Source organism: Chrysoperla carnea, chromosome 2 (assembly GCF_905475395.1).
Source record: "Chrysoperla carnea chromosome 2, inChrCarn1.1, whole genome shotgun sequence".
NCBI classification, from domain to species: domain Eukaryota; kingdom Metazoa; phylum Arthropoda; class Insecta; order Neuroptera; family Chrysopidae; genus Chrysoperla; species Chrysoperla carnea.
Window position 1 is genome coordinate 9,589,574 of NC_058338.1, and position 26,554 is coordinate 9,616,127.

General features: G+C 29.4%; 1 protein-coding gene across 1 annotated transcript in view; it reads left to right on the forward strand.

Moving 5' to 3' along the window:
- The window catches only part of LOC123291477, a 93,119-nt gene that overhangs the window by 24,138 nt on the left and 42,427 nt on the right, over positions 1-26,554 (forward strand). The window contains exon 3 of the mRNA XM_044871780.1: positions 15,535-15,733. Coding sequence (XP_044727715.1) covers positions 15,535-15,733 — 199 coding nt within the window. The remainder of the gene's footprint in view (positions 1-15,534; positions 15,734-26,554) is intronic.

The following is a 26,554-nucleotide window of genomic DNA, read 5'->3' on the forward strand; positions in this document are numbered from 1 at the left end:
TTTAATTGATAATATTTTAATTATTACACTGTTCTGTGCTTTATAAAAACCGTCACAGAAATATTAAAATAAAAATTTTATAAAGTAATAACAGATATCCACCCGCTTTGCTGAGATTTTAAATTTTTTAACTTTTTTGAAAGAGAAGTTGCCCATGATAATTTCTAAAAGTCCAATCATTAAATAAACTTTATTTTTATAATTTTTGGATCAAAATTACCCCATCCACCGAGTTTCATCAAATTCCAAAACAAAAATTATTTTCTCGATTTTTTCAAAAGGGTACCCCTTAAAAGTATTGCAAAAAATCGAAAAATTTTTTTTATCTCCAATTTCGATACAACTCAGTATATAAGGTAATTTTGACCTAAAAAGTAAAAAAATCGGGTGCATTTGATGACTGGGCGAATAGTTTTTGAGATACGGGCTAAAATCGATCCAAATATCGCGACATCTCAGAAACTTTGCATCCAATCATTAAATAAACCTGATTTTTATAATTTTTGGATCAAAATTACCCCATCCACCAAGTTTCATCAAATTCCAAAACAAAAATTATTTTCCCGATTTCTCGATTTTTTCAAAGGGGTACCCCTTAAAAAAATTGCAAAAAATCGAAAAATTTTTGTTATCTCCAATTTCGATAAAACTCAGTATATAAGGTAATTTTGACCCAAAAAATACAAAAATCGGGTGCATTTGATGACTGATCGAATAGTTTTTGAGATACGGACAAAAATCGATCCAAATATGGAGATATCTCAGAAACTCTGACTGGGGTGATTTCTCAGTTCTTACTTATGATTTCTTTATGTGATTTAACATTTTTACAAGCTTAAAAATTTAAAATTATTAATAATTGATATTATTTCCTGTAAAGAGAAGTCGTTCACTACATCACTCATAATATTTAACAAGTTCAGTGCTTCAGTTAGTTAGGTATTACCGACTAAGATCGATATCGCATACGAACAAGAGAAGCAGTAAGAACATAGTAACGTTTCAAAGCTTTCAGTGAATTGTGAAAACTTTAATAATTAGTCTTTATTATTCATGATATGAAATTAATTAACTATCTGATGTTTTGTTATATTCCATTCACTTAAAACATATTTCTCAATGCAGGATTTAAAAAAGAAAAAAAAGAAAAAAGTGGTTATAAAAATTAATTAGTTTGGACAAAATTTGTATTCCTAAAGTAAGTCACGCATCAATCACGATGATGGCAATAAAAACCCTCAAAAATGCCCGCTTTAACATAAGCAACTAAATATTTCAAAATTTAAACATGGGCTTGCAGCCTAATATATCAAGATATACTAAGTTTAGTCCCAAGTTTGTAACGCTTAAAAATATTGATGCTACGTTCAAAATTTTGGTATAGGTGTTCATAAAATCACCTAATTTGTCCATTTTCGGTTGTCTGTCTGTCTATTTTTATGGGGTGTTCCTAACCTAACATGTGAAGTCGAGTTCGTAAATGATCAACATAGGTAAAGTAGGTCTTGGATCCGTAGGAGCCATTTTGTAAGCCGTATGACCTAGAACAAAGGTTTGAGAGCAAAAAATGTTCCTTATAAAAAAAATAAACAACTTTTGTTGGAAACATTCTTCCGTAAACATAATTGTTTACCCGTAAAAACTCAGAAAAAATAAAGTTAGAGACATTATATAATAGGAATACAGATACCTATTGAATATTTATACGTTACATACATTGTGTATGTGTTTGTTTGTTTGAACTATATTCACTAAAGAAGTGAGAGGAGAGATACTCTTATTACTTTGTGTGTAAGAGTGACTATCTTTCTTTACTTACATTACGTTAAAAAACCAAACTATTGCGTAATCAACACTGTCTATACATGATATTTCAACATATAACTCTGTCAATTGTTTGTTTTCACAATTGTTATTATTAAATTTTGATTAAATTTATATTCGAATGAATATCCGATTATAACCATTTCTCGTCCATGTAATTTCTTTCCGGAAGAATAAAATTCATTATTTGTTTCGTGAAGTCGTTGGTAAAACATGATTTTCCATTCTTATCAATAATAAATACCAAAATGTAAAATGCCATTTCATTCAATATGAAAACAGAATTTTGTTTGAATATGCAACGTTTCGTTATGGTGCGGTATCACTTTATAATTCAAGACTCTATCAAAACATTGATTCTCTCTTTCTCATAATATCATCTTTTATGCAATGTTTTATAAACCAATTTAATTCTCTAAATGGATTTTATATCAAATATAAAAGTTTTTTTCTATTTTCATCATTGCAGAAAAAAACTTTGTAAGGATTCTAGTTTTCATTCTCTTTCATAGTCTTTCTAACAGTTTTTATTGTTTTCTAAGTGTATTAAAAAATATAAAAAAAAATTAACCCTTTTATTTTGTTCTTTTGAAAAATATTGTAGTTGAGAAAAATACAAAGTGTACGTTAGATTAGGTTGAATGGCTTTCTTAAGCAATACTGCCTTATAAACATTTCAGGTGACGTTCTTAAGCTCCTTGCATTGCATGCCTTTCAAACACTTTTACCTTTTAGTAAAACTCGTTAATTTTTAAATTATGTAATCTTAGAGTGTTAAAAAATTGTATCCTAAAATCTAAGATCGCTAACCAATTAATATGGAACATAGTCATCCCTTTTTGATGTTTATAAATCCGATTTTGGCAAAAATACATGTTTAATTAATATGTCACAAAAAATTGTTTTTATAAAATAGACAATTGACTCCGAAAATTTTAAAGAACCATAACTCGGCGCTTTAAATCTTTGTAACGTTGCCAAATCTATTATTTTCATTATGGTACAGAACAATTCTAGAGTATAATATGTCGATAATATAGTAATTATAACTACCATAACTAATCAAATGATTGGTCAAAATACTTTTTATTTTTTTGTAATAGAATTTTATGTATTATTAATTGTTATAAAATCAGTTTAGTTATTATGATAAATTATGGCAATGTGTGTATTAAATTTTGTACGATATTTAAAATTTTGAAAAAAAGATAGCCTGTGTGACGACCCATACTACTTTAAAAAATGGTGATGTGGCTGACCTCTGTTATGGACGTATATGTCTCAGGAACGGAGTTTAAACTCCATTATTGTATTGTAAATAATAATTTTCTTAAATAATAATCTATCCCATTAAAGTATTTTCGTTATTAGGTTTATGTCAATAATGCTTGAGTAATTGTGAGTTTCAATTATACTCGCAAGTATGGAAAACAAAGTTGTTAGCTAAAGGAAGCCACTAGAACAATATTTAAACTATATCTGCATATATGTGTAAATGCCATTAATGTAATAGGAATAACACATACAGTTAGTTTCGACTTAACGCGTTTTTTTTTTTCACGGTAAACAAAAATATTTAGTTGAAATAAGATTAATTATTCAAATTTCATAACTTCTTTCAGAAATAGCCCGGGAAAGAAAATCCCAAAAACTATAAAGCGTTTTTCACAATATAAGCTATCTGGGCCATTTCATTAAACTCCACTAAAATTTATTGGGGAATGTTTTTGCTAAGAATTCAATCCTATAGCGATTCCCGTTTTCATTTACAGCATAAATTTTGTTTCCACTCCCTGGACAAGATCGCATAAATTTTTGTTTTTAACTTCTTTAAGTAAACTTTAAACAATGCAGTCGCATAGTTTATATAAAGATTCATTGACTATTGTTGAATTCTAAGGTATACATCTTACGGCTTTAGTTTTACGCTTTATACCGTAGCTACCTGTATACAAAATGTATTTAAATACACTAATTACACCTGAATGCAACCATATTCTATAATAATAATAATAATAATTGTAATTATCTAGTTGACTAGTTTTCAATTGAAATGGTTTATGTTCAAATATGCAAGCTAATTTAGTTTGAAGCTATTTTAAATTACAATCAATTATCTTGTATGTATGTATATTCCTTTTAGTAAATACATTAATTCGTTTGTATATAGACGTTGTGGAACAAATTTGTACCGGTTTCGAAACGAAATTGTTAAATTAAGCGTCCTAAGCCTTCGGCATAAAACATTATTGTTGGTTATTGAAAGAAATACCACGATACTCGAAATAAAATTGTATATTAAGAAATTCTATTTAAATAAATAAATTGGTAGTACATAGTCGGTGTGGTATTGAAGTCGTGTGAGTGCGACCCCTGTAGTCCACACGACTAACTTCCCAGAAAAGGAAAAAACATTAAAAAAAGGTCTTGTTAGCCTTCATAAATTATTCTTCGAACATGTACTGCAGATTATCCTGGAACGATCATTATCTCCATAAATAAATGATGTGTTTTATCCATTTTTCTGATTCTGTTTATACAGTTTTTTCCAGTTTTTTTATTACCATTAAAAAACAGCTCAACTAATTCTGCTGTTGCTGTTACTAATTCTGCCTGGTACGCACTATGTACCAAGGAAATTTAAAGCCGTTATTTAATATGCAAGCAACTTTATGAAGGATAAAAACAATATTTTCTCTATAAATATTATCGAAGATAATAAATGAGAACTCTAGGATATTTTGAAATAAATTTAGATTTTTGCCTCAATTTCCTGGATCAGTTTTTTGTATTTTATAAATACGTATTTCGACTGCCAAGTAGTCATCATCAGTAAGAATTAGCTAGTCGTGATTACTCTTATTATGAATGCTTCTCTTTGCTAATTTAATGGCTTACACGATGAAATTAAACAGAAAATTATGTAAAAATTAATTTTTCCCCAAACCAAAACGAAACTGGTAATAAGTTTGACCGCTATGTGTGTCTGTCTGTCCGCCAGGAAAAACCGATTTTAATTTTTTTTATTTTGTTTGAAAGGTAATTGAATGGAGTGAAGACTATTCTTAGGGATGAAACTTTTCCGTGACCGAAAAAACTAAAAAAGAGGCGATGGTCTTCAAAATCGGTTCAATTTGAAGAAGGCTATAAAGAAAAAGTTTTTTTAATGAGGGAGTGTTCTTAGATATGTTTCAAGTGCGAGTTTAGGGTTATAAATCTGAAGCATTTGTCGGCGGTTTTTAAAATTTTGTAAATTTCACTTGTGTTAGAATTTACAACTTTTATAATATTTAAATCACTTCACATATGTATGTCTCTGTACACATGAAAGTGGTTTTTAAAATAAATATTTGAGTGAATATTTCTTTCCAGCTAATTACATTCAGTTTCAGTTCAACTTGTTATTAATTAAACTCTTGTACTTGATGAGGTCTGATTGAGGCTGTGGTTATATATGATATATTCATTTAACATTTGTACACTGCATATACACACAATCTATATTTTATCCTTTATTTCGTGCAAACAAAGATAGGTACTTGTTATTATTATCATTGCCTAGAATTAAACACTTTAAGGATGTATGAGCATGACAACAATGTTTGATTTGTGCTCAAAACTTGCTTATAGGCAGACTTTTACTCAAAAAATATGTGGTTAAAATTTCAGTTCAGGTATCCATGCATATTTTTAAGAAAAAAGTTATTAAAAATCGATATAAAATACATTGACTCTTATGGAGGAATCTCAAAAAACGACATATTTTGAAAGATTTGATAATTTTCACTTAGAAAGTAAACATATAAGCAATGACATAGTAAAAAACCAAGTGTCTCCGTCCATATAAGGGTTGTAAGAGCAGGATAGATTTAGATCTTCAGCAGGATAGAATCTTCCATCAGACGCATTTGATCTGACTCTGAAGGTACAGCATGAAAATTCTGTACCCCATATTATTATTTTTTGACAAAAGTCATTGCAATTAAATTGAGAATTTTCTAGAACTCAACGAAAACCAACAATATAATTTTTTAATTTGGCATTGGTTTCTAGTAATTAACGACTGCGATTTTTTTCTGAATTTATTTTATTTTTCCGATTCTTTACACTTGCACGCCAGAATGGTATAATTTATCTTTTTTACTCAATTATATTTATTGTAAAACTGTACGATTTCAATGACAATTTCAATTAACCACCTGTCCCCTTTAACAAATTTGTAATTCGAGATTTTATCGCTATGTATTTTATCGTTATCGTTACACTGAGCTGAAGAATTCGTAAATGGGTATAATTCAATCTACAATCAAATTTATTTGAATTTTTATTTTTTTTAGGTGAATGAGAATTTATTTTTGTACAAAATTGTAAAGAAATAATAATAAAACATATCAAACAGCATAATTTCAATTACATCAAAAAAATATTATAAAACATACATACATTGAAAAGAAAATTATAAAAATGAAATAATAAAATATAGAATCGTTTTACAAGCGCGTTACAGGCACGAATCCAAAAGGAGTCTCTGTAGTAGCCGAAATCCTTATTCTATATTCATTCACAGACCTAAGTGGCCGAGCGGTCTAAGGCGTTTGCCTTTGACTGTTTGTCCATTTAGACTTAGGTTGCGGGTTCGAATCCAGGCAGCGGCAGTGTGAACAGTTTATAGTTAATGGGAGTGCAGAGTTGATCACATTGTCTTCGCTTGAATAAGAATGAAGTAACCGACTCCACACACATAAAAATGTAATTGTAAATATGTTTGTAATTAAATAAATAAAGATTAAGGTTAACAAATAATGACGTGGGTTGCCTCTGTTATAGGCGTATATGTCAGAGAAACGGAGCTTAAACCCCATTATTATTATTATTATATTCATTGCTTAATTTTTATAAAAATTTACTATTCATGCAAATGTACCCAAATTATTACATTCTATTTTACTAATAGTTTATGCCCCAACAATTTTAATATTTCTGATTATTCTCTACGATTTCTGGTATACTGAGTCAATATTTAGTTTCTACCTAGGTACATATATCGAATGAATAAAGTGATAAATACGCACCTGAGTTATTATACATCCAATTCATAAAATGATAAAAATTCAACATGACATATTCATTTCAGAAAAACAGACAGAACATCATAAATATTTCAATTATTTGATAAAATATACTAGAAAATTCATTTTGATCATTTTTTTTTTAAATATTATTCGTTTATTTCGCTTTACTATACAAGTACAAGGGAGGCACTTTGGGGTTTACAAATAAATTTTATCATAAGTACTTTTTTTTCAAAAATCAAATTTAAAAAAAGTTAATTGATGTGTAGGTTTTAAGAATCTTTGAAACGACATTGTGTTTCTGAAAAACTATATTTAGGATATATCAAATTTAAAAAAGGTTTGATTATAGTGCATTCAAGCTTATATCATTGTTTTGATTGAAAAATTTGGTTTAAGTAAGAGAAAAATTTTCGTTAAAATCGTTTTGGCAATCCGAAAAACTTAAAAATTGGAGGGTCCTATTCTATTTGTTGAGACAATATACATACAACATGTTTAAATGCGCCTTCTCTTTTGTCGAGTCTTTCAAACTTTCTCTTTACGAAAGTGTTGCGTTTTCAAATGAGCATGATAACGTGATATTTAAGCTATCAGTCTGACAAATGCAGCAGGTATTTGTCAGACCTTATGATCACTTAATAACATTAATAATTATTAAACAATAAAATATTTTTTCCGACAAAAATATTGCACCGATGAGCTTCGATCCTCCTCGAACATGCCGTACTTAAATATTTTTGTTTTTCAATACATATATGGATCACTTCTACTGAATTGCTTAATAATTATTAATGTTATCAAGTGGTCATCGTGTCCGGCAAGTTTCATGCTGCGTTTTTTCAGATTGATAGCTTGAACAAAACATTATTTGAAAACTCAGCACTTTCATATTTAACGTTTCAGCGCCATAAATAAATTTCTTTTATAGATATATACTAAACTTACTTTCGCCACGCGATAGTTTTTTTTTTTTGCTGAGTTCTATATGTGTGTTATTCTCGAGTAATAACTATCATGGGTATTTAATAAGGGATAATTTTTCTTAACAAAAGTTTTCCCCTATTTACTTGTTTCTCTTCAATACTAAAGACGATCAAAAAATCATCCTCTTTGAGCGAAAAAATCATTCGAGTCTATTAGTCGTATTTTACCGAAAAGTCGCCATAATTGTGGTGATTTTTGTAAACTTTTCTAATTTATAAAATAATAACGCAAGCACCGAAATTCAACACTTTCTATACAGGGTATTTTCACAATTAACTCATCAGTCATTTTTTTGTTTTTTTCTTGAAATTAATATTTTCTATAAAAATATTCTTTGTGATTATTATAGGTTCAGTTATCGAATAAACTCGATACCAAAATATATTACATCAAAAAATTATACGAGAACTCATCTTAATGAATGAATGATACTTAAGTCTGTTTGATATCTTTTTATATTGATGGTGGAAGTGCAAATAAATTATATTATATATCCATTCTTCCTGTGTTATACACATTTATTTGCGCTCCCACCATAATATTTATTAACTAACTCATGTGCCAACTATATAATAGTGAAACTAACAGTATATAAATTTTAATTAAATAAAAAATTGAAACAAATTCTAGAAATTCTAAAAAGTTAAATAATAATTAATAACTTGTAAAAGTTTCAAGTATAATGAATGACTTAGTGAATGTTTTACCTTGGTTTATGTATGTGCATATAAGATTATTCTATTAGCAAGGCATTAAAAATATACAACAGCATACATTATTTCAATAAATTTGTATTTTTTGTTTAAAAATATCCATTTTAATTTTAATACTCAAAACTGGCTTAAGAAATTCAATAAATGATCAGGAAAAATCCGTCCAATCCTGGAATATTGTAGATTCTTCTAAACACCTAATCTTCTTAGATTTAAAATATAGCAAAATGTAAAAAGTAAGCATAACAACTTATAATAATAATAATAATGGGGTTTAACCTCCGTTTCTCTGACATATACGCCTATAGCAGAGGCCATCCACATCATTATTTGTTAATCTTTATTTATTTTAATTACAAACATATTTACAATAACAATTTAATGTGGGAGGAGTCGGTTACTCCGTTCTTATCCAAGCAACGACAATGTGATCAATTCTGCACTCCCATTATTTATAAATTGTTCACACTGCCGCTGCCTGGATTCGAACCCGCAACTTAAGTTCAAATGGACAAACAGTCGAAGGTAAACGCCTTAGACCGCTCGGCCATTTAGGCTCTTATAATATTTGAGAGTGTAGGACTGTGCAACAATAGTGGTTACAGAGTATATTCAACAAAATTTTTTATACGTAATGAAATATTTACATTATATATACAATCAAATATGTAAGTACCATATAAAAGTACTTGTCCTAATTTTAACTGCTATTCCAAACACAAGCTCTTATAAGTCTACACTATAATATATTATTGTAAAAGTACTTATTATTTTGTTAGTTTATTAGTTTATCGTTTTTTAGCTCGGTGTAAGTATACATTAAAGGTAAGTAGAAAAAGATTACAGTGTAATAAAACCGCATTTTTTATTTCACTATACCGAGCTAAAAAAAGAGAATTAGGAATCAGTAAGTCAATTGTGTCAAGGAGGAATTATTTTTGACTGTCAACTTCGCAGCTTCCAATCGCTTATATAAATTTTTTTATGTATTACCACGAATAAACTTTTATAGAACAGTTTGATTTGATATACGGCACTTCTCGTTTATAAGCACTTTTATTTGGTACACACATCAATAGCATGATGAAAAGAAAATCGATTGAAATTGAATTGACATACAAAAAAAAAGTTTTCTCAAAAGAGAAATGAACATACAAAGGTACATCAATGATGGATAAAAACGTGGATGACACAAAATTGTATTTATTTATAATAAACCTAATAGTTAATACTTCAAGTATAAAAAAGTTAGTTTCATCATAGCTTTTAACATGAAATTGTTATTGGTAACTTCAGTATAAAAAAAAACATTCTTTCTAGCAACAACAATATAACCTTTATTTTAAAAGAAATAGCTCAAAGACATAAAATACTTTTTATAGTAAAATGAATTCTTGGGCTAGGTATAATACTAAAAGTATACTAACTGCAATTTTTTTTCTTTTTATTATAGATAGATATTTATTTTCTCTATCAATGATATTATTATGATACATATTTGCTTTGAATTAAAAAACATTCGATTTCATATACATTGAATAAAACCCGGTGGAAAAATCACAAGAGTAGAATAAAATATATCCTTTAGTATTAAACTTTTTGATCGTTTTGAGTAGTTTTTTTCTTTCTAAATAATTATAGGGCCAAAATCTTCAGTTTTCGACTTCTTTTTTACATTTTGAGAAACTTGTCTAACTTTGATTGGCTGTATCTCGGTTATTACTAACTTTAGAAATTTGTTTTACCCACTAAATGGGATTAAGTAACGAAATATATCACTTATATATTATTTCGCTAGCCTGTTACTAGTCACAGGTGTCATATTACACTAGATAGTACTTCCCTTTTCTACTTACAACATATATAATAATCACTGAAATCCATCGAGTGTAAGCTTACGAAAGAAAAAAGAAAACAAAACTTTTTATCATTTTAAATGCATTTTAAATTAAATTTTGTATGTTTGTTCAAGCATTGATAATATTTTTTGTTTGTTTGCTTACAAATTTGAAACAAGTTTGTATTTTATGTAGATATCTACTATACCTACCTAAATGTGAAAAACTGCGAGTATAATACAGGTAGCACTACCCCCCCCCCCCCACAAATTTGTAAGAATTTAGTGTATTTTCATTCAGTACGTTATAATAAAACAATTTTTAGAAAAAAACTCCTGTAAATTAGTGCAAGAAAACATTATCAATTATCTATTGCTGTAATGCAACATTAAACGATTTTCCTTAAAATGGAGGCACTTCCCCCGCCTATTTTTGTAAGGATTTTGTGCATTTACATTCATTACGTGATACTGAACCTATTTTAATAATAAAATAACTCCTGTAATTTAATGCAGAAACAAATTCTCTGTAGTCTGAAGTACAAATTGAATTGAATATTTTTCATACAAATAATAAATAATACCACATTGTAAGTATCCAATCATAAAAAAATTGAAAATATTAAATATTCAAAGCACAACAAACTTATTTTTAAAATATATAAGTACTGAACACTCGACGAAATGAAAAATTTTCGGACTTTGTGAAAGAAGAAATACACGGTTTTATACAAATTTCGTGGAGAGAAAAATTTTTATTTAAATGAATTTCCAATCAAAACCTTGACCGAAACTCATGACTTAATTTTTTTTTAATTTACTTTTCTTATCGACACTGAAGTAAATTGATAGAAACCACAAATGGTTCTGATAGAAACCATAACACTTGATTTGACTGAATTATAAGAAATATACGCTATTAAATCATTAAATTGATTTAACATATTTGTCAAATAATTAATCTAATGAAGCTAATAAAAGTGTGTTAAAAAGAGTTGGGTATGGGGGGTATAGTTATGGAGGTTAGCGGGCCATGCTCGAGCATCGTGCCTCGAAGGAATGGTTCAGAGCACCTAGCTAAATAGACCCTTGTACTCTATCCCCGCTACGCTTTTCAGTGGCTATTATAACCAACTGATGTACTGAAAAATAGGATTTACCTAGCGCTGAGTTTCCTAATTTCTTCTGGTTCGACTATGGCCGGACAAAACCATTTCTTTCGCTGCTGTATGAGCGCCGGGCAGTAACAGAGAAAGTGGATCGATGTTTCTTCTGAATTTTCCCCGCATCTGTCACACGCGGGAGAATGTCTTTCCAATCTGATGTTGGAACTTGTTCAGGTTATCATGCCCTGTGAGTAACTCTACGATGACTCTAATACAGTTCTGTTTAGTTTCAAGATCTCCTCGGCTCTGTTACCGAACGAGTTTCCTTCACCCAACAGGCTTTTGACGATTCGCCCTCCCTCGTAGCTGGTCCATGCCTTTAATTGTTGGTTTTTCAGATTATCTCCTAATCTGTTAAGACCTTCTTGGTATGGCATCCCCGCAAGCTTTTCTTTAGTGGGAGCCATGGTTAAAAAGAGTTGATTTTATTACTTTTTTTGAGAGGAAAACTATCTCGACTGATGGCCTCAGTATTTAACGTCAGGCCCCGCGCTTCAAATTGACGCGCAACCCAAAATTAAAAAATATAATTTCTTATGTTTGACTGTGCATATAATATAAAAATAAGCCGCATATAATCTGTTGTTTTATTTTTCTCAATAGTGTATGTAGAGCTGCATAAATATATAATTTATTATGTTTCTCCATGCTCTCAGTACCTATGAACGATACGATGGTTGTATAAAATCGAAAAACGATCGTATTCCAACAAAAAACGTTTGATTTATTTTAAGTTTATGTTGATATTTATTTACATAGTTGTTATATTATATACATATAGAGTGGACCATTTTAATATATTATGGCTAATGGCTTGTTTGTAGGTAACTAATCAAAAAATCACTTAAAAAAATGTTGAAGAGTTTAATGAGAGGCATTATGTTCTGACATCAGATTCGACTTAGTTCCCCTGGTTCGTTACTGATATTGTTTATTTAAATCCTCCTTTCTAAATTCGTTAGCTTTTGGAAAAATATGTTATTATTGCATTTAATTGAATGAGGTCCGTGACTTTAACCTGATATTCTAGTTTCACGGTCATTTGGCCTTCTGCTTTAAATGATCTTGAAAATTTTCCTGGGCTTAAACATTATCAACACATTTTTTCGATTAAATGCAATAATGATATATTTTTAAGTCGTATTTTCTGCAAAAACTAATGTTTTTCGTAAAAATGTTTTAGACAAATAATGTTAGTTTTTTTTAATGAGGATCAACTTTCTAATTTAAAATGTTATTCTATCACTGACCTTTTAGGAACTAAATTGACTATAAAAGCAACTCGAAAAACTAGGTAGAATCTGAAATCAGAACATGATGTCCCCCATCATACTTTGCAACTATGGTTTAAGTTATTTTTTGATTGGTTAATTACAAAACGAGCACTAAGGCATAACATATTTAAATGGAGCACCTTGTATACCTATAAGAATGCCTTTGGGTTCGATGGCGCATTGCTCGAAATTCTTCCCATATTATTTCGTCAATTGAAAACTTTTTAATAGCAGAATTCTGTGTTTTAGTGAAATATTTATAATGATAAGGATTTTAAAATAAATTAATTCAATGGTTATCGCGGTTTCAGTGGGTTTTCGTATCTAAAAGATCCAATTTGAAATTGTACGTCCGCATACATTGATGCCCATGTCATTATAATTGTATTGTTATAATTTTCAAGTTGGTTAGATTGAGTTTGTCGACTGTAGAAAAGATGTTTGGGTTGTGAACTTTTTAACCCTTGTGATAAAAAATGGTTTTCCGGGTCTGGTTTTTCCTTCGTTGTTTTTCAAGAGCTATTTTTTCCTAGATTCAGAAAAATCTTATCAGATGTAGGTGGGATACTGAAGGAAGCAAGAAGTGGAGGCGAAATTATGGAAGTTGATGGAAGGGGTAACATAAAAAACTATGACATTAGTTGTTAGCCCCGGAAAAATATCGAAGGAAAGAATAGACCCAGAAAAAATAGCGACCATTTTTGAATGCAAAATTCAGAACCGAACCAGCTCTTCTACAGTCGACAAACACAACCCAATCAGCTCGTAGTTTAGAACAATACAGTTATCCGTCGCTAGTTTTCCCAGGGTTATTTTTTCCGACTACCGACGTTTTTCATATCTGCAGTCATTTACAAAATTATTCTAAAACGATTCTATTCATTTAGAAAACATTCGTCAATCTGACTGCAATTCTCAATCAAAAAGATAGTATTTCTTAATATAGAGTAGAATGACTGACGTTCCGTAACAGCTGAATAATAAATAGAATAAAGTATTTACAAACTTTATATTCCAAAAAATAAGCTTATTTAGTGAATTCACAAATATTTGTATTCGCATAAACTTTACCACATTAAAAAAAAAAAAGTTGTATAAAATAAATAAAATATAAATTATTTAAATTAAATAATAAAAACACTGATTATTCATAAAATTCACTTTTTAATTTCCATAAACAACTTTTTCCATAACTTTCGTAGGTACTTACGTTTTTACTATCTCCACCAACGTGCAATGAAAATGTTTTAGACGAGAGAGAAATGAGGTGGAGAAAGTAAAGTGGTGTTTATAAAAATATAAATAATAAAAAAACATTTTCAGATTTATAACATTTACCTACAGATACAGACACTCACATAATATAAATACCAAAAATAAATATCTATCTTCGTTTTTGGTTGAGCTTAGTGCTTTCTGTTTGGTTTGGAAATCATGTTGACAAACATCATTTGAATAAATTGTAAATTTTATTCGGTTTTTTTTTCACCAAACTCACCAAATAGATATTTATATGTAAATTATGAATGTGATGATTCTATGCTCTTAAAACTTTTTATCGTAATTTAACAAAAAAAAGAAAAAAAAATTCGTAACGCAGGAGCTGTGTTAGCTAAGCGAATTCCCTTAAAAAAATAACACATTTTTTTAAAAATCGAATATTGCATTTTTAATTTTTCAAGAATGTTTATTTCGAAATCTAAGCGTCTAGGGAAAAAATCCCAAGAGTACTTTTTTGCCTAAAACTGATAAAAAAATACAAAAATATTTTTTTATTAAAAAAAAAAATTCGCCTCTTTGTTTATCCCTTTGTATCGAATATGTCGAATCCAGGCAGCGGCAGTCTGCCAGTGTTTATCCAGTCGCATGGATAAAAATGACGTAACCGATTCCACCCACATCATAAAGTTGATTTTATATTCGAATGTAGTTTAAAATACATAATGATGCGGGTAGCCTCTGTTATAGATGGATGTCTGAAAAGCTCGGGTTAAAGTCATTATTATTATTATATGATTTATCTTCTACATGATTCGCCAAATGTCTAAAAAAGGGCAAAACTCGAGAATATAGTTTGGCCAGTTTTGTTTTCATATTTTCGATAAGGCACAAGGAAGGTTTTTAGCGAGGAAAACGACACTTTTCTTTTCCCAATGTATATGAACTAACACTAAATGTAAAAAGAATCTTTGCCAGATGGATCGTGGTTCAGTGATAATAATAGTGGATTTCCAATCAGAAAACTAGTGTACGAACCACAGACGGGCCAAAATCTTTTTACTTCTATTTTTTTCATTTATTATTTCTTATTATGATGCGACAGACCAATAACTTTTAACAGAAAGAAATCTATCGGAACAGCTAGTTAGCTAATATAAATGTGAATTTCAGCATTGATGTCAACAAAGATATGGAAAATAATTATGGCCTATTAATTTTGCGCGTGAAATATTAAGCATACTATATAATAAAATACGTTTTAAATAAAATATTTAACTATACCCTCTTATCTCATTAAATTATTTAAATCCATTTACATCATCAATCATTTTATTATTACTCCCAAGGGAATAATTTTATTCTTAAACTATTTCTATAAATTAACTGAACTATATTATCAACTCTATGCATTTTCAATTTATTCCATATTATTATTTTCAGGACAATATTGAAAATAAACCGTTATTACCATCATCAATAAACGAAGAAAAAATGGATTCTCCAACAGATGATTGGTCAATTGATGGATACGAACGTGTTGTGAGTAGAAGTCTTATAGCACCTGTGAGTGTAGTAGCTTCCAGTTTGGCAGCTGTTATACGCGAGCTTCGATGGAAATCTATAATTATCATCACTTCAGGTAATAAGCTTTTAAAAAATATTTAGCTCTTAAATAAGATAAATACAAGAGGATTTGTGGTAACCCGGTAGAAACTATGTTTTTTATACCATGTATATATGAAATAAATCAAGGTATACTAAATTTAGTCTCAAGTTTGTAACGTTTAAAAATATTGATGCTACGAAAATTTTAATTACTTTCGTTTTAACCTTATATTACTCAAATTACTTTCAGTTCATAATAAATTGATCGTAGGAATCAGAAAACTTGGAACTAAATTTTTTCTTTTTCGTATAAATTCGACTAGCGATTGTTCGGAAATATTGGATTAAAAATGTTGATCTTTTTTTTTATTATATAAAAGTGATTAAAGTACCGCTTTTAAGGAAAATAATAATCCTTAATCAAGAATACGTTTCTATGTACATTCTTTTAAAATGTCAACGCGATTAGCACATAAAATAAAAATTCCATTATACTTTTAACAATAAAATGAACATAATCACTAAAAATAATAATGCACGTACCTATCATTAAAAAAAAAGGCTTTGTTGTGCTCTTTCTATTTACATGGTACAACGGGAATATTATTTCGTTTAATTTTACACGTGAAAATTAAAGATGTAGCCTTAAAGTCTCTCTATTCGATCAGAAAATTCTAATTAAGTGTAGGTATACTTATAAAGAATATAATAATTCATTTACCATAAGAATTTGAAGGCGATTGACCAAGATTAACGCGAGCATAGAAAAGTTGTGTTTTGTTGTATTTTTAACAAGTTTTTAAATTCTAGAAAAAAAAAACTAGATTTAAGACATTTTCAAAAAACTGTATGTGTGCTAAGGACATTTTCCATTTCTGGTTGTCCGTCCGTTCGTCCGTCCGTCTGTGGGCAGGATAACTCAAAAACGAAAAAAGATATCGAGCTGAAATTTTTACAGCGTACTCAGGACGTTAAAAGTGAGGTCGAGTTCGTAAATGAGCATCATAGGTCAATTGGGTCTTGGGTACGTAGGACCCATCTTGTAAACCGTTAGAGATAGAACAAAAGTTTAAATGTAAAAAATGTTCCTTATCAAAACATAAACAACTTTTGTATGAAACATTTTTTCGTAAACATCACTATTTACCCGTGAGGGGGCCAATTAGACGGAAATTTTATAGTATGTACTATACTTGAATATCAGTTATGTATGTGTCCCATGTATGTATGTGTTATGTAATAAAGAAATCAACACTGACTATGCATGGTATTTCAACAATTAACTCAGTCAATTGTTTTTTTTCACTTGTTTTCAAAAAACTTTCATCCTAATGAATATTGAGGATGCTAAAATATGAATGCGTTTTTTCAATAACAGAGTGCATTTTTTAGTTTGTGGTTGTCTAGATTTGGTACAGACGAGTTTACATGTAAATAAACCGTTAGACATTTTCGTTAAAAATAAGTAGAGTGAATAAAAATGTGAAATGATTAATATTATCCACCCTGACACGCATTTATAACCAAATACAATAATAAAATAATAACAAAAAAAAAAGAAAGTAAACGTATATGAAACGTAAAGTTTATACGAACTTTCTGCCTTTCAAAGAATAAAAAATATTTTCTCACAATCTTTATATAATCATTTTTAACAAATCACTGACAATGAACTTAAATTAATATTATACAGATCTATGTTCGTTTTATATATATAGGTATGCGTAGAATACGCTTCAATATGACAGCTACAATATTATACCAATAGAATTTTTTGACAGCTTTCATCGAATTTTCTTTACACTGTATACAGGATGTCTAGAGCTAAGTTGGTTACATATGGAAAATATTTATAAAGTTTACGAAAAAAATGTATTCTTTATAAAAAAGCTCTGCTTTCAAAAATATTATAATTCAGCTATTCATTTTTTACTTCGAATTTACAGGGTGTCCACAAATTGAGAAAGTTCGATAGGAATGTTAATTGTCGTTTAGAAATGTAGATCATTTTGAACAGATAATATGGGAAACGGTTTAAGAAATCACTCCCGAGATGTGTAGGAGTCTAGTCTACATTTCTAAACGACCATTAATATTCTCATCGAAATTTCTCAATTTGTGGACACTTGTATATTCGATGTCAAAAGTGAAAAGATGAATGTTAATATTTTTGAAAGCAGAGCTTTTTTATAAAGTATACATTTTTTTTCGTAAACCTTGTAATACAAAGTTTTTCATATGAAGCCAACTTAGCTTAGACACCGTGTACTTTATATAAATAATAGTATGTAACTGAAGTGAGGTATAATATTAAAATATGTCAGTTACTTGCCCATATCAATATAACATTGATTTCATTTGTAAAATAAGGTTCGTCTAGATCAGTAAATACCAAAGTAAAGTACATATGCATGCCCCAAGGGTCCACGACTACCTACAGCATACAGGTGGTCCATGTGAATTTACCCTCACGAGTAAACAGTGATGTTTACGAAAAAATGTTTCAAACAAAAGTTGTTAATTTTTTTATAAGCAACATTTTTTATATTTCAACTTTTGTTCTATCTTTAATGATTTACATGATCGGTCCTACTATAAAAATTATCTGACCACGATATAAAAATTTTGTGTTGGCAGGCGGACAGACAGCCGGAAATGGATAACTTCCGTGATTTTATGAACAAATATTTTATATCTATTAAGTGATACAAACTTGGGACTAAACTTTGTGTACCATGATATATATTATATTTATATATGCAGGGTATAAGAACGTACACGGGTTCCACCACTATGTATCCTGACTCCAGTGTCTGTGGCCCCGGAAAATGTAACTGTAGACCCACGAATGTGTTACGTAAATTAATGGTAAAAATAGGACTAGTTTTAAAATAACAAATTTTCGCCAATATTTTTATCTTCATAAATCTACTTGTCCAACTTTTTTTAACACTTTTATTATGGTTATATTTTTCGTCAATAATATCGATTCATCTTCCCGTAAATGTCATTTTAAAAAAAAAATGGTAGTGCATTTTTCTTCTTATTTTTCGTTTATGTCATATTTTTCATAATAAATAATAAATATTCTCTCAAATATCATTAAGTCATTTCTTTCTGATACTTTAAGGATTTATGATTGTCATATTTTATCAAAGGTAGAAAGAAAAAATAGATAGGTATCTACCTTCTTTTTATGTTTGAGTATATCTCATATATTATTTCCCTAACTTGTTTTTCTGGGACTACGCAAGATTTTCCTTATTCCTTTATCAAATTCCATGATTAACCCCTCCCCTCTTTTATAGCTTATCGTGCTGGCTAAAAACGAAAAGTTTGCGGTCGATTTAAAATGCAACTATAAAATGTATAATGCATTCTAATCCAACTGGTCAAATTTTTCGAACTTTATTCCTTCGTTTCTTCGTCTATGGTGATTTATCGCTAACTTCCGTTTTGCAGTAAGGGAAGCCAGAGGTTCAAATAATTTAATTTTGAACAAACAGTTAGTCATTATCACCATGGCTCCCACTCAAGAAAAGCTTGCGAGGATGCCATACCAAGAAGGTCTTAACAGATTAGGAGATAATCTGAAAAACCAACAATAAAAGGCATGGACCAGCTACGAGGGAGGGCCAATCACCAAAAGCCTGTTGGGTGAAGGAAACTCGCTCGGTAACAGAGCCGAGGAGATCTTGAAACTAAACAGAGCTGATATTAGAGTCATCGTAGAGTTACTCACAGGGCATGATAACCTGAAAAAGTTCCAACATCAGATTGAAAAAGACAATCTCCTGCGTGTGACCACTTCCCGCGTGTGACCATCGATCCACTTTCTCTGTTACTGCCCGGCGCTTATACAGCAGCGAAGGAAATGGTTTGGTCCGGCCATAGTCGAACCAGAAGAAATAAGGAAACTCAGGGCTAGGCAAATCCTGAAGTTTCAGTACATCAGTTGGTTATTATAGCCACTGAAAAGCGTAGCGGGGATAGAGTACAAGGGTCTACTTGGCTAGGTGCTCTGAATCATTGCTTCGAGGCGCGATCCTCGAGCATGGCCGACTAACCTTCATACCCATACCCATACCCATAGTCATTATCACTAAATTTATTATTTATGTTTTTGAACGTTATACGAATACACTAATATACTATTTTCATCAAGTCAAGGTTGTATGCATACACGGTTAATGTCAGAAATCAGAATTCCAACAGCATCATTTAACTAACATCTTTGAATCAAGTTTTTAATATAAGTTTTAATATGTAGGTGGATATAAGTAATGCTTTAAAAACAAACTTTATACAGTTTGTTAAAAACAAAAAACAAAATAATATACAAATTTTTCATTCATACATCAACTTTTTAATAAAATCTTGTATATTCGAACAGTATATGGTTAGTAAAATCAATTATAAGGAAATCAAAATCCAATATTGGCCTTTTCATTTCAATTAAAATTCCTTGTTTTTTTTTCATACTGACAGTAATAAGCTGGACTAAGAAAGAATATATTTGTTATCATTTAGTCCAAAACAAAATTGTATAGTAATTTTAAATATCGCAATATTTGGATCGATTTTAGTCCGTAACTCAAAAACTATTCGATCAGTCAACAAATGCACCCGATTTTTATACTTTTTGGGTCAAAATTACCTTATATTCTGAGTTTTATCGAAATTGGAGAAAAAAAAAATTTTTGGATTTTTTGCAATTTTTTTAAGGGGTACCCCTTTGAAAAAATCGAGAAATACGAAAAAAAAATTTTGTTTTGGAATTTGATGAAACTTGGTGGATGGGGTAATTTTGATCCAAAAATTATAAAAATCAGGTTTATTTAATGATTCGATGCAAAGTTTCTGAGATATCGCAATATTTGGATCCATTTTAGTCCGTATCTCAAAAACTATTCGACCAGTCATCAAATGCACCCGATTTTTGTACTTTTTAGGTCAAAATTACCTTATATACTGAGTTTTATCGAAATTGGAGATAAAAAAATTTCTCGATTTTTTTGCAAATTTTGTAAGGGGTCCTATCCCCTTGAAAAATCGAGAATATCGGAAAAAAAAATTTCGAATGTTTACTACTTCATTATTTCCTTCTTCGGAAAATTGATTTTATTCGGACACTATTATCTTCTTTTTAGAAATGAATGGCTACATAAGTTCTTGTTGACTTTAAGTGAATGCTCCATCGTCAAACTATTCCAATGTAAGAAATTTACGAAGTTTTCTACTCGAAAAAAGAATTAATTTTTATATTTTCTCAAGTTTTTTTAAATTATTAGATTCTCTTATTTTATTTATATATACATAGTAGTAAACAAGATATTTGGTAATCCGATAGCTCCCCTGAAAGGGATTGTACTACAATTGTTGGAAAATCGTTTGTGCTCTTAATTTTTCGCTTACTTTCCTTAATTGCATCTAAAAAGCTCTCAATTATCACCAAATTCAAATTAGCAAATTTTATGGAACTTATAGTTGAATGTTTTGTTTTCAATAAATATATGTGTGTGTGTGTGTGTGTGTGGGTGTGTGTGTTCTTTAATCTGAAGAACATTTTATCGAAACAGTCTTTGATTTATTGTTGTTGAATTCATAACATTCCAACTATGTATATCGTATTATATAAAACAGTGCAAAACGGAGAACATTTGATAACATCATTTATGTGTTTCTGGTGCTTTTATGGGCCTGTATATCACACATACAACACAAATACATACACAAAACACTTCTGTGGTTTTATAATATGCAGAAAGCCCGCATATAAGATATAAAACATATGTGTTTTGGAGAAAATTCTTGTAAAAGACAATACAATCTTACTATGTTCTTTTTGTACATGCTAATGTTTAAACTATTTACAGTGAGTGTAAGTAAAAAAGGATAGAGTCATATCAAGTAGCATGTGTCATAAAATACCAAAAAACATAGTTTACGATTACGATTATATTTTATTAATACTTGTCATCAATAAAACTTTGAATAGTTTACATGAAATTTTACAAAGAAACAACTAAAAATAAAATTACAAAAATTTTAAAAAACCGACAAATTTTTCTGTTGCGGAACCCTAAACTCGCATTTGAAACATATATAAGAACACTCTCCATTAAATTGGCTTTTTCCTTAAAGCGTTTTCCAAATTAAGCTGATTTAGAAGATCATCGTCAATTTTTACTTCACTCTCAATTAAATTGCCTTTCAAACAAAACCAAAAAAATCAAAATCGATCCATCCGTTTAGGCGCGTCGATTGCACAGACAGACAGCCAGACAAAAACAGTAGCCAGACACATAGCGGTCAAACATGTAACACCCCTTTTTTTTAGTTCGGGGGCTAAAAATCACAAAACGCGATGAAAAGCTGCTGTGTTGCTATATCATTTTGGAAAATTTTCGGACTTTTTTCAGTTTTTGAAGTTCAGTTCAAAAACAGCTTTCGACATTAGTTGCTATTATATTTTTATACAAAGTAAATTAAATTAGACCCAATTAAAGCTAACCCACAGCTCCGTATGTTCAATAATTTTTGAGATATGATGCTTGAAAAATTTACATGCTTCCAGAAATGTTAAAATTTTAAGTTTTGCTTATGTTAAACTGTAGAGATAGAACAAAGGTTTAAATATAAAACTCATAAGAAATGAAGAACTTTTATTTGAAACAATTTTTCGTGAACATCATTGTTTTCTCGTGACGTGGCAAATTTTACAAAACTTTGGTGTCTTTTTATTCAAAAATATAAACGATAAAGAGATGAAAATTTGTAGGAACTTCAACTAGTGGCCTTATGAAAAATTTTTGATAAAATCAATTTTAAGGGGACAAGAACCGATATTTTTAAAAGTATTGTAGTATTTTAGACATCTCAAAACGTAACTATTTAAAAAAATAAATTGAATTTCGATGATCGCTACGAATAAAATAACTTTTTATTAAAATGCGAATAAAATAATATTCGTAATTTTATGGTTTAGGTAGCATATTCGACCGTAAGGCATTCGTTATTAGTTTTATAACATTGGTAGCGTATAAAAATTATCCGAACATTAATAATAAAAATAATGATTTCCAAACAAATTATTATTTTTTTAATTAAAAAATTTTAACAACAAGTACCCTGCAGGTATACAAGTTCATTTTTTTTCTTCAAAAATTTACATAAATTACGTACATAAAATTTGCATATAGGTATTAAATATATAATTTTTTTTTTTACTAAAAAGTCTTAATTTGTTCGACATTTGTCGAGTAAAATAGCAAAAACTATAATTAAAAGAATACATAATTAATATGTCGGTGGGAATATTTCAAATAATTTCGCTTATAAAAATAAAACAAACATACTTTCTGGCATCAAAGTCATATTAAACAAATTTTTGATCAAAATTTTCTTCTAAAATTTAAATTTTTCCAGTCATTCACAGCTAAATTTTTATTATTTCGATACTGCACTCAATTACACACTTTGACCATCGGGAAGCACAACTGGAACTGGTGAACTAGTGAACCAGTACACTAAATTTAAATGACTGGGCTAGGCAAATAGTTAAACGTAATGTAATTGAATGGCTGTTAAAAAAGTTGTTGTGAAAAAAGTCGAGGCTGTTAATAAAATATACACTTTTTGAGTGGAAGTAGGAATAATACATGTACAAACTGAAACAAAAGAGATTTATTTATGACACAAAATAAACTAAAAAAATTTCAATTTCCTTTTGTATAAAATATTGAAAATGTGACTTGATATAGCATGCCTCCAGAGTACAGAATTGAATTTTAAACGATAATTTTACATTAAATGTTGACATATACGTATTAAAATTTAATGGATTTACTAATCCTATTATTACTGTTAATTTATAACTGTGCTCTAATAGGGAATATTCATGAAATTTACATTTGGTTCAAAATTTTTTTTAAAATCTTTATTGGCTGGACATTTGAACTAAACATTATTTTAGTAATCATTATCTTTTTAATTACTTAAAATTAATTAATAAAAGTACAAATTCAGTAAAATAAATTCAAATTCTAAAATGGCATAGTATGTTTTGGGTTCAAATGATTGATTATATAGTTATTTGGGAGTGACCTTCAGCTCTACATTTGAATTTCTCCATGCTACAAACCATGCTATTAATAAAGCAAATGCCTCAGACGCCCAATTTAAAGGGATTCGCAATTTCTGCAAACTTTATTTTGGCTATTTTTTATAACATTTTTAGGCTTTATAAAGCTCAAAGTGTTCAAGCTGCAGGTGTTCTAAATCCATGGGGCCTTGGGCTTCAGCTAAAAAAGCCTTTACATAGATCCACCCCTGAGAGGGTAGCCCTTTATAACCACATTTTGTATTAAAATTTATGTTCTAAAATATCTCAGTCCCCATGAAACTTATATTACAGAAAAACAAGTGAAAACAAACAATTACCTGAGTTAATTGTTGAAATACCATGTATAGACAGTGTCGATGACCCAATCGTTTGTTTTTTTACGTCATGTTTGCAATAAAGAAAGATATCCACTCTTAGGTAGTCACACACATGTAACTATTATTCCCATATAATTGATACATACTAAAAAATGCTTCTAATTTGCTCCCTCGCCGTTAAACAGTGATGTTTTATGAGGAACATTTTTTATACTTAACCTTTTGTTTTATCTCTAACGGTTTACAAGACCCATTGTATGTTGTTGTTGTTCATTTACGAACTCAACCTTACTTTTTACGTCTTGAGCACGCTATAAAAATTTTAACTTTAATATCTCTTTTCGTTTTTGAGTTATCGTGTTGGCAGACAGACGGACAGATACATGGACATGCAATCGAAAATGGACTAATTAGGTGATTTTATAAACACCTGTACTAAAATTTTGTTTTTAGCATCAATATTTCCAAGCGTTACAAACTTGAAACAAAATTTAATATACCTTGATATATTTCATACACATGGTATAAAATGGTTTGTAGAATAAACTGTTTAAACTATTTGCAATCACTGTAAAGATTCTATAACAATAATCGTATACTTTTAAGAAATAAAACAAGAACTACATACACAGAGTTTGTTTAGTTGGCGTTGCTTACAACTTACAAGTTTTGTATACAATCTCATAATAAACTTTTATGAATAAAAACACTAAAATAATAATAAAATGATACAAATAACTTACTAGTTACTAGCACTAGCCGTATATCATTCTTGGATTTTAGTATTGTCTTGTATAGTTTAAAAGTTTTGTAATGAACAGTTTATAATTAGTTCAGCCGCTCGAGAGACTTATTTGAGTTGGCAAAATGTTTGTTAATCGATTCTTGTTTAGAAAAGCTTATAGTATTACAGTAACTTTATACATTACAGTATGCATCAAATCCGTTAGTTCTGTCCTTAAAGACTAGTTTCTTGATAAAACCTTTTCAGAACGTTTTTAAAATAGCCAAAATTTGCTTCAATATACGACGAGAACGGACCCAATACTTTCCGAGATAAAGCCTTTCAAAATTTATCGACTTAACTATATACATCAGAGCTAACGTCAAATCCGGTATACTTGTTTATGATGTTTTTCCAATGAATAATCAAAGTTTGTGACCTCGAACGTCGAGCGCAGTCCTGTCAAAAATCGAAAAGTCCGTGAAAATTTCGGATTTACAGATTTTGGCGATTATAACTCTGAAGGGGTTGTTTTTGAAGTATCCTTTTTAACTCGTTGAGGGGTATCAAAAATTTGGATCAATAATATTTCTGGCAACATCAGGAATATGAATCTATAAGCTTTTCGAACAAGAATTAATTCATTACATTTTTCAAACTCAAGTACCTTCAGCGTCCGCACTAAATTGAACATCGGCATCATCAAGTGTAGAATATTATCTACTAAACATATTATTGTTTTTATTTTATTAAACAATAAATATACAATAAAACGTATAAATAATAATAGTTAGAAACTATTTTATTTATAAATAAATAATACTAGATTGAATTCTCATGATTAAACTAGATATGACCTACCTGCTCGCTTCGTCTCAGAAATGTTGAAGGCAGTAAATTATGTGGGCAAATTATCCATCATCGGATACGTAGTCTAGTCAACAAGTTCAAATTGGTGAAATATAGAAATAATTTCCAATAAAAAACTCCCGGAAGTCTATCTCTATTATTTATAAATTGGTTTAAAATAGGTCTTTTTGCGCTATTTTTATACCATGTATAATAGTAAATATATACATCATAGTATATTAAGTATAGTCCCAAGTTTGTAACGCTTGAAAATATTGATGCTACCAACAAAATTTTGGTATATGTGTTCATAGAATCACCTAATTAGTCTATTTTCGGGTGTCGGTCCGTAAGCACGAAAACTCAAGAACGAAAAGAGATATCAAGCTGAAATTTATAGCGTGCATAAGAAGTAAAAATTGAGGTTGAGTTCGGAAATGAGCACCATAGGTCAATTTGATCTTGAGTCCGTAGGACCTATCCTGTTGACTTCCAAGATTGGGAATTTTGTATTGGAAATTTCCTTCTCTATAAAAATTTTTTTTTTAAATATTAATATTTTAAATGCCTTTGGAAATTTTTTCTAGATATCATTCCAAATCCTACGAGTTATCACACGTATTTTAACGACTATTATTTCTATATTTCACCAATTTGAACTTGTTAACTGGACTAACATTATTTTAAGCAATGACCAAGACACAAACTGACGAATTGCATGGAATAAACTAATAATAAATGCATTCAAAGCTATTAAAAAGAGATCATCAGAAGCAAATCCAAATGACCTACATATTATTAGTAAATCCCCTTGTGCTTTTTTGTTACTAATTTTTATGA